This window comes from Pelophylax lessonae (assembly GCF_965119305.1).
Source record: "Pelophylax lessonae genome assembly, chromosome: 8".
Classification (NCBI taxonomy): Eukaryota; Metazoa; Chordata; class Amphibia; order Anura; family Ranidae; genus Pelophylax; species Pelophylax lessonae.
The window spans coordinates 43850424-43865085 of record NC_138775.1 but is presented as its reverse complement, the minus strand read 5'-3'; the positions used below and the strand labels follow the sequence as shown (position 1 = coordinate 43865085).

The following is a 14662-nucleotide window of genomic DNA, read 5'->3' as shown; positions in this document are numbered from 1 at the left end:
ATTGGCCTGCTCCCTCCGTGCACCACGGGCTGAGACTGAAGTCCCATCAATACTTCATTGCCCCCGCCAACTGTAGATCCAGTAAGATCTTGTCCGTGTCCCATATCTACCGGGTGATACATACACCACCCCCATCACATGATTGGACTCTCTGTCCCTATGACTATGGAAGTGCCGAACAGTCCCTGAGATCTCCACAGGGAATCAGCAACTGTTTACATGTCGGGTGGCCACCCTTTTTATGTGTATATTTAGATTTGTGATATACCATATACTTCCTTAAATCTTAGATTGGTTGCAATTATGTGCATTCTATATCACCCGAACATGGACAGTCCTTGCTTACCTTAAGCAGGTCCGTTTGCCCACTGCCGGTCATTACCATACTCACCATTAAGCTTTTCCAAGGTACACACCATTTTTACATAAACTGGATACAGAGCAGTAGACACCTCTACACATAGGGTTGAGTAAATTGGTGACTCAAATGAATTTATCATACGTCACCCGCTCCCCATAGTAAGCTCCTAAAACAGAACCCCAGTAGGTGCCACAGGTGCCAGGCAAGGTTGATGCATTTGCATTTCATGCACAACCGACACCGACCCGAGGGGTCGGCCATCAGCTACCGAGTCTCAATCTGTAACTAGGTAGTTTTTTATTTATTTTTTGTATCTATCTTATTGATTTCCATATTACTTTTTGTATGTACTGCACCCAAATTTAATAAAGGTTATATTTTGTTTTTGCACAAACCAATCCCTGTGAGCTCTTCTTTAGCAACCTTCCAGAGAGGGTACCTTCCCTCTCTCTATTTCTGTGTTTTTGGTTACATGCCTGGTTGCGTAGGGTTCCCGGATCAAATTATCCGTATGGGTATGCTTCAATAAGGTCAGAATTTACTGACCTTAAGGCCACTGGATCCCATCCACAGCACAGCTTTTTATCCGTAGGTCCATTCAAGGACCAATTTACCTTCGTGCTTTACAGTCGCTGGTTTTAATGGCCTGGCCATTGAGACCCAAGTACTGAAGGACAGAGGTTTGTCTACTTCAGTCATTCCTACCCTTATTAAAGCAAGGAAAGCGACTTCCAGCAAAGTCTATTATCACACATGGAAGACTTATATTGCGTGGTGCGAATCTTTAGGATTTCCTCCACGTACCTATTCGGTGTCTCGAATATTGGCCTTTTTGCAACAAGGGGTTGAGCAGAAGCTAGCCTTGAGCACCATCAAGGGTCAAGTTTCAGCATTAGCAATCTTCTTTCAGAAGCCTTTAGCTACCAAATCCTTGGTGCGGAGTTTCATCCAGGGGGTGCGGCACCTGGCTCCTCCAGTCCGCGCGCCCTTACCGCCCTGGGATCTTAATTTGGTTTTGTCGGTTCTACAGAAACCTCCCTTTGAAAACATCAGGGAGATTCCCTTGCTTACTTTATCCCAGAAGGTGGCCTTCTTGGTGGCTATTACTTCTGCTCGCAGGGTGTCAGAACTGGCTGCATTATCATGCCAGTCCCCATACCTAGTGATTCATAGGGATAAGGTAGTACTTCATCCTAAGCCATCTTTTCTTCCTAAGGTGGTTTCAGATTTTCATCTGAATGAAGATATTGTACTACCTTCCTTGTGTCCTCAGCCCAAGCATCATCGGGAACATGCGTTGCATTCCTTAGATGTGGTTCGGGCAATCAGGGTATACCTGAAAGCTACGGAATCATTCCGTAAGACGGATTCACTTTTTGTGATCACGGATGGCCCCAGAAAGGGTTTGCCTGCATCTGCCGCGACCATTGCCAAATGGATTAGACAAACGGTGGTACAGGCTTATTCTATTAAGGGTCAGAGTCCTCCGTTCCCTGTTAGGGCGCACTCCACTCGAGCGCTCAGTACTTCCTGGGCCTTTCGCCATCAGGCGTCAGTGGTCCAGGTATGTAAGGCGGCCACTTGGTCGTCGGTACATACCTTTACAAAATTCTATAAAATTGATGTGACGGCATCGGCGGATGCCTCATTTGGCCGCAAGGTTTTGCAGGCCGCAATTTGAGGAGACCGGTGGTCTACCTCGAGGGTTTTTTTCTGTTTGAAAAAAAAAAAAAAAAAAAGAAATTTTTTCTCTTTTGTTGAGTCTCATCATTAAGGATGAGCATTGTAAACTTCTAGTTGGCACCGGTTGGGCCTTCTAGATTGGGATTTGATTTCATTTTCCCACCCCTCAGTTGTGATACTGCTCTGGGACGTCCCGAAGGTGGTGTATCACCGAGGACTACGTCTGTCAATGAGCGCTAGAGAAAAATGGATTTTTGTAAAATCTTACCGTAAAATCCTTTTCTCTTAGCTCATTGACAGACGTAGTCCCCGCCCCTCTGTTTTTTTGAGTTGGGTTAAAATCTCTAAAGACTGCTTTTTCACATAACTGATTTGCTGAGGCAGAGAGGGAGAGGATATACCCTCTGGGACTGCCCCTAGGGTGTGGCCAGAGCTTTTTAATTTCCTGTCTAGTCCTGCTCCTGTGGAGGCAACATAACCCGAAGGTGGTGTATCACCGAGGACTACGTCTGTCAATGAGCTAAGAGAAAAGGATTTTACGGTAAGATTTTACAAAAATCCATTTTTATGTTTTTGGTTGTAATCTGACAAAATGTGGAAAACTTCAAAGGGTATGAATACTTTATCAAGACACTGTATAGTCTGGAACCTCTTGAACCTTCCTGCATTTGCAAAGTGGGCTGTGACTAGCTCCAGAGTGCAAGAGACAAGAAGTCAGATGCATGACCGTAGGAAGTGATATAGGCTGGGTGGCGAAACAAACCTTTGGAGGCGGGTTTGGCAATTGTCGGAGGAATGTTCCCCTAAGGTAGCACTAGTAGTTTGTCATCAAAGCTCATAAGATGGGCTGTTTAATGGTAATAGTCGGACTGCTACTGAAATCAAATGCATGGCCACTGCAATATCCCCAGGCTATGAGGTGAAACTCCATGTTCACAAAACAGTGCCATGATGATCCATGAGCCATGTAACAGACAGTTCATATAAAAATGCACCGGTTATCCAGCTGCAATGCTAAGTGAAAAAAAAAAAGTGCTATACAGGCAGCACCCGAGTTACGAACATCCGAGTTACAAATGTCTCGTACATACGAACTGACACCAATGCCGGCCGCTTGTGCTTCACACTGGTCCTGGATGCTGCAGAGCAGCCATCTTGCAGCGCCGGACACATCCCACACTGCAGTACTGCATGGCCACAAGAGCCCCAGATAACATGACTGCATGCCTAGAAGCACTCAGAACATCCCACATCCCTGCAAAGGCTGTAGTTGCACTTAAAAATGCACTGGTTCAACTTACAAACTCGACTTAAGAACAAACCTACAGTCCTTTATAGTGTTCGTAACCAGGGGACCGCCTGTACCATGGTAGAAAAGTCATGCATAATCCCTTATTGGCCATGCAAGTAATAGCAAATCTAGGCATCATTATGGCCGATGCAGGGGGATCGAGCCAATCTTCCCATACCCATATAGATCCACCAGAGGTACTGCTGATTGTATCGTTGGCCAGAGGAAATTATGTCCTCAATCAGCTCCCACTCCAAATATACACAGACAATGCACCCGATGACCATGCACCAGACTGTAAGGCATAAGCAGTAGTCTCTGGAAGTTCCCAGGTCTTCCTTGTCTGCCTGCTGCTTCCTCACTTGTGGGCCCGCAAAGCATCGCTCCACACCACGAAACTCCTGAGGTGGTTGGGTATGGGCTCCAAGGATTCCCCGCTGACAGTGTAGGCGCAAGGGGGCATTGACTTCAGATGTCACGAAATGGGTCTGTAACTTCAACGTGTTTTGCTTACGTACAAGCGTAGCTTCGTCAGGTTGACGTACAACCTGCTGTGTCTTCATATATACTGGAAGTTTCAACGGAGGGGGCCGCCCATTAAGTTGTGTTAATGTGACATTGTGAGTTCTTCTTTAAAAGTTGAAACTTTTGCATTCCCGTTAATTGTATGCTGGAGTTATTGATATTAGATTAACTTAATCTACTGGTAATCACAAATATAATTCACACTGCTTTCTCTGTATAGCTTAAGGGAGGAGACGTGCTAAATTAATGACTTATACAATATCTGTGCATTGGTTGCCATGAGGGCACAAATAGCCAAAGATCAGGAAATCCTGGTATGGGAGATTACGTTGGCGAACAAAACCGCTCCAGACTCCTCCCCCAAAAAAAAAAAGTTGGGTCAGCAGCTACAAATTCTGTAGCTGCTGACTTTTAATATTGGGGCGTTTACTTTTACAGAAATGGGGTGGTGTCCTTAATCTATCAGGTGCTGGCACTGCCATCTTGACTAAGGGAAACGGGCTTCGAGGCTTCACTGCTGGTAACCTACTGCGAATGCATGAAGCGGGCTGTGCTTTTATGAATGGTCTGGCTGCGGGGAAAGGACGCCACGTTTGCCACGTGAAAACCAGGTGCCCGCTCCCCCCCCCTCCTTCCACAAAAGGTGCCAAATGTAGCGGGGGGTGGGAGGAGAGGCAGACAAGCGGAGCTATGGAGGTAACTGTGGTTGTGGATTGCACCAGTATTGTGTTTACAAGGCCATAGTGTTGTCAGTAGGTAGTTCTTGTTGACACTGACCCCCCACCCCCATTATGCACAGTAGTGTGATTTTACAATGATGGGGTTTGTCTTCCAGGAAAGATGCAGTTTTGTTGGTTGACGCTTTTGACTACACAGATCAACAGCTAATATCTGCTCTTGGGACCTATGATGGGAATGTGTATCACAATCTGCTTGAGTGGGCTCAGAGGAATCCTGACAACAAAAAGGTAGGTATAAAGGAGGTCAGTAGGAAATACGTCAGTTATGATGTGGAAATGGAAATCTGAAAAAAAAAAACATTCCCCAGCAGACAAAAAAATTCTAATGCTGGTCCTAGATTGCAGTTACATTGTTCAAAGCAATCTATGAACTACCCAACACCGCCCTCCATTAAGGTAACAGAAAATAGGGGAGGTGTTCTGTAGTCCAGTCTTAGGGTAAAATTGCTGCACCTGTAATGTCCGTATAATAGATCTTGGCAGTTTAGGTTGAGCCATGCTCTTGCTTAGCTATATCATTGCAGAATTAGGATGTAAAGCCCCGTACACACGTAGCGATTGTCGGCCGAACGATCGGCCGTCTTTTGTCCGTTGCTGTCCTGTCGGTTGAAAAGTGCTAAAGACTGCACACAAATTTTGTCAGCCAACAACAGCCGACTGCAGAAGTGATGTCATGTGATGGTTTTTTCTTCTCTGAGCATGCCCAGTCTTGCTCATCTGCTGTTTGTCGGCCGAATTCTGTACTGACTGAGGAACAATCAGCCGTTCTGGTGTTGGCCAACAAAAATTATAAAGCCTGCACACCAGATTCTGTTCGGCCGAAAAGTCGCAGTCGGTTGTCGGAAACATCATACTAACAAGCCGACAATCGGCCGATCGGACGTTGGCCGAATATTTACGGCCGACAATCGCTACGTGTGTACGGGCCTTCTGGCTTACTTGATGCTCAATTACACCTGAATAGAACTGGGTTTGATTGCAATAAAGGAAACTGTATTTGATCTCTAAAGGCTGGTCTACACATACAGTGCCTTGCAAAAGTATTCGGCCCCCTTGAACTTTTCGACCTTTTGCCACATTTTAGGCTTCAAACATAAAGATATAAAACTGTAATTTTTTTTGAAGGATCAACAAGTGGGACACAATCATGAAGTGGAATGAAATTTATTGGATATTTCAAACTTTTTTTAACAAATAAAAAAGTGAAAAATTGGGCGTGCAAAATTATTCAGCCCCTTTACTTTCAGTGCAGCAAACTCTCTCCAGAAGTTCAGTGAGTATCTCTGAATGATCCAATGTTGACCTAAATGACTAATGATGATGAATAGAATCCACCTGTGTGTAATCAAGTATCCGTATAAATACACCTGCACTGTGATAGTCTCAGAGGTCCGTTTAAAGTGCAGAGAGCATCATGAAGAACATGGAACACACCAGGCAGGTCCGAGATACTGTTGTGGATAAGTTTAAAGCTGGATTTGGATACAAAAAGATTTCCCAAGCTTTAAATATCCCAAGGAGCACTGTGCAAGCGATAATATTGAAATGGAATGAGTATCAGACCACTGCAAATCTACGAAGACCTGGCCGTCCCTCTAAACTTTCAGCTCATACAAGGAGAAGACTGATCAGAGATGCAGCCAAGAGGTCCATAATCACTCTGGATGAACGGCAGAGATCTACAGCTGAGGTGGGAAACTCTGTCCATAGGACAACAATCAGTCGTATACTGCACAAATCTGGCCTTTATCGAAGAGTGGCAAGAAGAAAGCCATTTCTTAAAGATATCCATAAAAAGTGTAGTTTAAAGTTTGCCACAAGCCACCTGGGAGACACACCAAACATGTGGAAGAAGGTGCTCTGGTCAGATGAAACCAAAATCTAACTTTTTGGCAACAATGCAAAACATTATGTTTGGCGTAAAAGCAACACAGCTCATCACCCTGAACACACCATCCCCACTGTCAAACATGGTGGTGGCAGCATCATGGTTTGGGCCTGCTTTTCTTCAGCAGGGACAGGGGAGATGGATAAAATTGATGGGAAGATGGATGGAGCCAAATACAGGACCATTCTGGAAGAAAACCCGATGGAGTCTGCAAAAGACCTGAGACTGGGACGGAGATTTGTCTTCCAACAAGACAATGATCCAAAACATAAAGCAAAATCTACAATGGAATGGTTCACAAATAAAATATCCAGGTGTTAGAATGGCCAAGTCAAAGTCCAGACCTGAATCCAATTGAGAATCTGTGGAAAGAACTGAAAACTGCTGTTCACAAACGCTTTCCATCCAACCTCACTGGGCTCGAGCTGTTTTGCAAGGAGGAATGGGCAAAAATTTCAGTCTCTCGATGTGCAAAACTGATAGAGACATACCCCAAGTGACTTACAGATGTAATCGCAGCAAAAGGTGGTGCTGCAAAGTATTAACTTAAAGGGGCTGAATAATTTTGCACGCCCAATTTTTCAGTTTTTTATTTGTTAAAGTTTGAAATATCCAATAAATTTCGTTCCACTTCATGCTTGTGTCCCACTTGTTGTTGGTTCTTCAAAAAAAATTACAGTTTTATATCTTTATGTTTGAAGCCTGAAATGTGGCAAAAAGTCGAAAAGTTCAAGGGGGCCGAATACTTTCGCAAGGCACTGTATATTGGTTTAGCAGAACTACTTTTCTGCACAAAATAAGTGCCGAAACATGCAAAAGTAGCTAAGATCTGCTCCAAAGAAGGTCATAAGCATCTCAAATGGAAGCTAAATTTGCCTCGAAGGATGATACACAAGCTATAAAAAATATATATTTTTTTTTCATTTCTTTATTGAGAACAAAGCACCGTACAAAAAGGCAGTAGGAGGACGAGCACAAAGTCACTCCAGTCAACAGAAAAAGTCAACAGTTAAATACAGCAGCAGTCAGGCACGAAAGTGCGCTTGGTGAGGACAGGCACGTAGTGACCTTGTACAGACATATTCAGGTGCTGTATAAGAACAATTTTCAAAAATATAGCAAAGGAAGGTGCAGACGGTGCATATGCATGCCAGGGGAGGCGCGAAGACGTGTCGCCAACCCCTATCAGTGGGCACCTTACACATCGCCTAGGAGAGGCGAGTCCTGACACAGCAATGATTGACAGGTAACATAACTGGCAACGAATATACAGCATCGTGAGAACAAAGGGGGAGGTGGGAAGACACTGGAGGGGAAGAGGGGAGAGGAAGGGATGGAAGTTACAAGAAGGAATAGGGGGGAAAAAGAGGGGAAAGGAAGGAGAAGGCCGAGATGTGGACACCAAGGCACATACCTAGCGAAGGCCGAACAGTCCACCACAGCTCAGCCAATGGACTGCAAGTACGCATCCATACATGTGAAATGCACCCAAGGCCACCAGCGGTCCCTCACAAGCTATAAAATTGGCATTCTAAAGTGCTCATTTTTGCAGAAAAATTAAAAGGTGAACCAACATCGTACACTGTCCCCTCTGTACTTATCACTAAGGATGCTCAGCTGCCAGCACCAAAGCAGGCAGTCAAGGGATTTGAAATCACCAATCTCTGTGCAGCACCACCAGGATGGACCAGAGTGGCTTTGGGGTGGGCAGAGCCCTACCTGCCCCAAAGCACCCACCCCCCATGTTAAAGGCATGTGGCCTGATATGGTTCAAAGGGGGGGGGGGCGGGCGCTCGCGCTCGTCTCCCTCCTTTTCCTGACCTGCCAGGCTGCATGCTCGGATAAGGGTCTGGTATGGATTTTGGGGAGGATCCCACATACTTTTTTTTTTATTCTCTTATAGGGTTACCCTTAACCACCTAAATACAGGGCGCTTTCACCCCCTTCCTGCCCAGACCCATTTTCGGCTTTCAGTGCTCATTGGCGTCTGTGGGAAATATTGGTCAGCTTAACCATGCTCCCGAACCATAAGTGACAGAGAAACCAAACTTGAGGAGCACAGAGAGGGGACCCAAGACTACAACATATCTATACATTTTAGAAGTGGGGTATAACCTGTACACTACACTTACTGAACACACTACACTAACTACCTGCCTAATCTCTATTGTCACACACTATACACGGCTGCCTTGCAAGCAGCACCCTTATATAGTGTGGGGTGTGGACTTAGCCCCTGAGACATGATTGGCCAAGGGCGCTCTGCCTTTGGAAGGAGAAGGGGGTACACACCGCTCAGAGGCTGCCTGTAGTGGATAATTCCAATGAAGAACTGCAGTATTCCTCACAGCTGGGTGCTCGCTAGGGTCCATAGCCCACGAAATCCATAGGTCAAAGCAAAGAAAGTGGCACCTCCAGCGATAAAAGAAACTATATTTTATTGAAAAATCACAGGTCCAAAAATCGACATAGAACAGGAGCACACAGTTCAGCAGACACGTTTCACACAAAGTGCTTAATCATTGCTGATCTTAGAGAGGTATGTGTGCTCTTTTAGGCCCCTTTCAGACATAGGCTCCTTTCACACACTGTGTCCATCAAACGGACTCCACTTTTTCTCAGAGGGGGATCGATCCACCGCTGAGCAGGAGAATGACAGCTGTTCTCCGCACTGTGTGCGGAGACACGGCTCCATAGATCTCTATGGGGTAATCGGATGGGAACGGAACGTCGGTCCGTTCTCATCCGATCCCATCCGATTCCACTGGATGGAAAATAGGGTTTCCATCCGTCCAGATTTATCGGATCGGGTGTCAGCGGACATGTCTCCGCTGACATCCGATACTCCATAGAGATGCATGGGGGGACCGTTCAGATCCGCCAAAAAAACGGACAGGCGGATCTGAATGGTCCGCCTGTGTGAAAGTGGCCATACGGTCTGTTCAGTTCATCAGTTCAGTCACGTCAAATGTATCAGTTTTCAATCCATTTTTCATCAATTTTTCATCCGTTTTTCGTCAGTTGTTAATTTTTCGTCAGTTGTTGTTCATTTTTTGTCAGTTGTCGTCCGTTTTTCATCCGTTGTCGTCTGTTTTTCATCCGTTGTCGTCCGTTTTTCATCCGTGGTCATCCGTTTTTCATCCGTGGTCATCCGTTTTTACATAGAGATGCATTGATGTCCGTTTTTCATCCGTCAACAGATGGATGAAAAACGGACAAACGGACAGCATGTGTGAAAGGGGCCTTATAGGTCAAGGTGCACGAATAAACTCAATGAAAGTGTGTTTCAAATCACCTAATGGATCAATCAAGAGAGAGGGCACACACACCTGTACAAATCCCCAGCATATGTTTGAAGAGGTTCCAAGTTGTCAGCCTCAGTTGATCAGGAAAACAGATGCAATACAATCTGAGCTATTACCTCGTAAAAGGATACACAAAGACAAATATAAAAAAAAAATTATTTTTAGAATCCCTGACAATGGAACATAAAAAACAAACATACACTGCAGTAGTAAGTGAAAAAATGAAAAAGGAGAAGAGAAGGAAAAACATATAAAATAAAAACGTCAGCATAAACCAGAAAAACGTATTTGTAACCATAGAGGGAGAACAACCCATGCAAAGACATGTGTATATTTGCACATGTTCAATCACCACTAATTCTCGGCTGTCACCGATGTCATATTAAAATATTTTTGCATATAGGATGGTGCTCTTGAAAAAAATCATGAAAAACAAAGTGTATAATAGTCACATATGTATGCATGATATCAATTATTAATCGAGTGAAAAAATAACAAGAAACACCAATCCAATAATGCAAAAAAATACAAGGTATAAGCACCATTGCACTCATATAACCTCTGAGAGGATAAAAGTGTGTGTATGTATGTATATATATATTTAACTAAACAAAAGAAGAATCAAAAAGATGGGTATATATAGAAAAAAGGAGCTATATCCTTGTCCAAAATGGCCGGTGGAAAGATGTGGGCTGTGAACAATAGAAACCATTCATAAAGACACACATATATTGCGAATCTCTACTCAAAATAGTGGGACACATCCCATTCATAATTCATGCCATGGGGAATACGAGAACCTAGGCAAAATATACAGTATACTTCACCTTTACACAGGAGTCTGAATAAATGACCCCCCTCTAGCTGGGAGATGTACCTTCTCTATTACCTGGACTTGTGTATTAAACTCATATCCCCATCATGATGATTATTAAAATGTCTTGCTACATTGGTTGATTTCTTTGTTCTAACATCACTCAAATGTTCTCGGAAACATTCACGCAATTTACGAGTAGTCTCTAATCCCACACCTAAAATTACCCCTGAGATGTAACCATGTCACCGATTGTTCCGGTGTGGAACAAAAAAAAAAAAAAATTTGTACAGGTGACAGGTGTGTGTGCTCTTTCTCTTGATTGATCCATTAGGTGATTTGAAACACACTCTGGCTTTGGCCAATCATAGCTCTCACAGTACATTGTGCTGTGATTGGCCAAAGCATACAGGTCAGGTGCATGCTTTGGCCAATAATCATCAGCCAGTGCACTGCAAGAGCACAGCACATTATGGGGCACTCATCAGAGGGCGAACGTCCCACCGAGCGCCCCGTTTGTTCGAGCGTTCAGCAAACACATGTTCGTGCGTTCAGCCAACACATGAACAGCTGATGTTCGAGTCGAACTTACGTTCAACTCGAACACACAGCCCGTCCCTATTGGTGATATAGTGTAAGTTGGATGCAGCAATATGCACAGAACTCTATTGGTCATGTAGCCGTGAATGTCTTCTACAATGTTTTTGTACGTTTTAACCAAAAATCAGTTTTACTTGATGTTTTGCATTTCACTGCTTGATTTTTCACAGGTGAGCCCAGTGTTTGAGAAATACCTGAAGCCATATTTACAAAGCAACCAGTCCAAATTATGAACACAGACTTCTTGGGGACCTATTTTACATACAGATTGGTCAGTGCCTGGAAACCACAAGTGCCTAAAAGTAAACCTAAAGAAATATCTGAGAAAAAAAAAAAATCTAATGTTCACGTATGTGCAATACCTGCCATGACTTGGTAGAGGTTTGATAAATTACATATGAAATAAAGATACTTTTCTATTTTGCTGCAATAAAACCATTTGTTTTGTCATTTTGGATAGAGTAGGGAAAGGTTAAAAACTCTATTTTGTCTCCAGTTATGGGGATCTGCGTTCACTACCTGTTCCGCTGATGCAACAGAAAGTAAAATATCTCTGCAAGGTGATGGGTATTCCCTTTTTAAAACTCCTGTCGACTTCTCTCACTAAAGATACTGCAAGTGGGGCGGCAGGTGCATGTGTTCTGTCAGAATACAGCTACCTATCAGATTCTGCTACCGAAAGTGCCGTACATGGCCGCTATGCATTCCAATAATTTAAGGGGGTTGTAGTGCGCTTCTGGGTGCTTTTTAATATAAATATATATATTTTAAGCACCCAGAAGCGCACTACAACCCCCTTTAAATTATTGGCAATTAAAACGGTTTTACAGCACCAGTATCGTGGTGCAGCATCAGGGTGACTGGAATAAATCCAAGATAGCGCAGGAACCATAGGTGTGCGCAGCCTATTGCATTAGGGTGTGCACCCCAAAGTTTAAATACACATGCATGTGTTTGCCTACATGTATATGGCCCCGGTACATTACTCTCCCTGCTGGCAAAGTGAAATAGAAGTGTGTGGCACTTCTCTTATGGCAGAGCAGGTCCGAGGGAGATCTTTCCCATCTCCTTACTGGCAAACAGAGCGATAATGCTAATGTGCCCTAGGTGATTAGGGTATGCCCAGGCACACCCGGCACACCCTGTGCGCACGCCTATGGCAGGAACCATACTATACATATATATGCATTCCATTAGGTTTCCTAATGTGACAGAACACGAAGCAGAGGCGGACATCATCTTCCACCCACGCAAGTCTTCAATTTTACATTTAGTTCAGCAGTAAACTCATCTTATATACTAAAATAGAATATTTCACCGCGACCGAGTGAAATAGTCTATTTTACTGTATAATCAGTTTGTCGCTGAGAAGTGCGGGGTGTAGCAAGATAGCCGTCGCCACCTTCTACCTGCAGGTTGCTCGCTATACTTAGTAGAATATAATAATACAAATTTAATACTGTGATTCAGTATATAAGGTGAGTTTACTGGTAAAATAAATGTAAAATTCAAGACTTTTGTGGGTGTAAGAAGATGTCCGCCTCTGCTTCGTGTTCTGTCACATTAGGAAACCTTTTGGAACGCATGGCGCATGCGCAGTAAGTTGCTAACCGGCCATGTCCAGTCAGAGTTCTGTGTTTACAAACACAGAGAAATCTGTGTGCAGGGAGAAAAAACAGCCAGATTAGTAAAAGCAGCACACATTAGGGCTCTTTCACACAGACGGACCGTTCAGATCCGCCTGTCCGTTTTTTTTGGCGGATCTGAACGGTCCCCCCATGTATCCCTATGGGGCATCGGAAGTCAGCGGAGACATGTCCGCTGACATCCGATCCATCAAATCTGGACGGATGGAAACCCTATTTTCCATCCGTCCAGCCGATCGGATGGGATCAGATGAGAACGGACCGACGGTCCGTTCCCATCCGATTTACCCCATAGAGATGCATGGGGAACTGACAGCTGTGCCCCGCACAGAGACACAGCTGTCCTCCTCCTGCTCAGCGGAGGATCGGTGGATCGATCCCCCGCTGAGAAAGACGGACGGAGTGTGTGAAAGGGGCCTTACACTTAGGCTCCATGTACACGGGACGTTGTTAAAAGTCCCTTTGAATGCTGGAATTTTTAGGACGTTTGAAACGTCCGTTCGGTCGCGTTTGTACCCGCGTTTAGCGGGCACTTAGCAGCGCTTGCGGGCGTTTGCGTTTAGAAGCGCTCCTAGAGGTCAAAAAAATGATTCCCCTTTAAAATGGAAAAACGCGAACGCTAAACGCGGGTCATCGCGTTCAGACGCGTTCGGACGCGTTTGTGCGTTTGAAACGCCGGGAAACACACGTTCGAACGCAAATAATTGCGTTCTAAAAACAGTCCCTGAACGCAACTGCCCACAAACGACCGCAAACGACCCTGTGTACATGGACAGATAAGATAAAATGTAGATGGGTTCAGGGGCTTCTGAAAAAAACGCCCAACTGCTCCTAAACGGCCATTTCCAGCGTCCCGTGTACATGGAGCCTTAGACACACAGGTAACCCCTTGATTGCTCCTAGATGTTAACCCCTTCCCAGCCAGTGTACAGTATTATCACTCATCCCTGTATTAGTGTCACTAGTGACTGTCAGGGACCCTCCCAGCCAGTGTTTGTTTGTGCCGGATAGCCCGCCACACTATTACAGTCCCTTTTTATAAGTTGCTAATCACCGCCATTACAATATAGCATCTCTAGCTCCATTTATTCCAGAATAGAAGCACAGTGCTGAATCACAAAAAAATGCTGTGGTCATGAAGGGAATAAAACCTTTTAGAGGGAAAGTGATTAATGTGAAGGCAGGCACCAACACAAATGTATGGATGTAAACATACTAGATTTTTCCATTCCTATAGGACCCTTTTTTCATAATGTTTAACAGAGAAAATTGAAGCTGGCTCACACCTATGCATTGTGGTAATGTGTGTAGTAAAACGCACATTATTTTGTGTGTTATGGCAAAATCTTTGGTGCATTGGGATGCCATTAGTTTGAAATGGCACCACAACCCACCATGTGGGTTTCAGCAGACACATTGTGGTGGGGTCCATTTTAAAAAAAAATAATAAAAAAAAAAATGCGCCCGACTCAACTGCACCTCTTCAGCGCATCCCCTCTTATGTTCCCTATATTTTTCTTTTCATTCCTATACGATTTTCGGATTTTACAGTTGGTACCCTCACAGTATGGGTTCTTCCCAACAGACTTTTGGACGCTCACCTCGATGAGTGTAGCCCTAATATTTTACTTAAACATTTGAGGGGACACGCCTTATTAGTCGTCATAAACCCCCTGGGTGTACCTCACTCCCCCGACTGTCCCACTTAGTGGGGATGTATTGTGGAATGGTTCAAGGGGGTCAGAACCCAATTTTTGATTGGTTATAACGGTCTATTGCCTTACTACCCTTAAACCCTTTATACATTGT

At 44.4% G+C, this 14662-nt stretch overlaps 1 protein-coding gene across 1 annotated transcript in view; it reads left to right on the top strand.

The window, feature by feature from the left end:
• Positions 1–11460, top strand: part of LOC309561237 (peroxisomal acyl-coenzyme A oxidase 2-like) — a 121452-nt gene extending 109992 nt beyond the window's left edge. Inside the window, exons 13-14 of the mRNA XM_082265031.1 lie at positions 4696–4828; positions 11378–11460. Of these exons, the coding sequence (XP_082121157.1) occupies positions 4696–4828; positions 11378–11440 (196 nt within the window). The 3' untranslated portion in view covers positions 11441–11460. The remainder of the gene's footprint in view (positions 1–4695; positions 4829–11377) is intronic.
• Positions 11461–14662: the final 3202 nt, after the last annotated feature.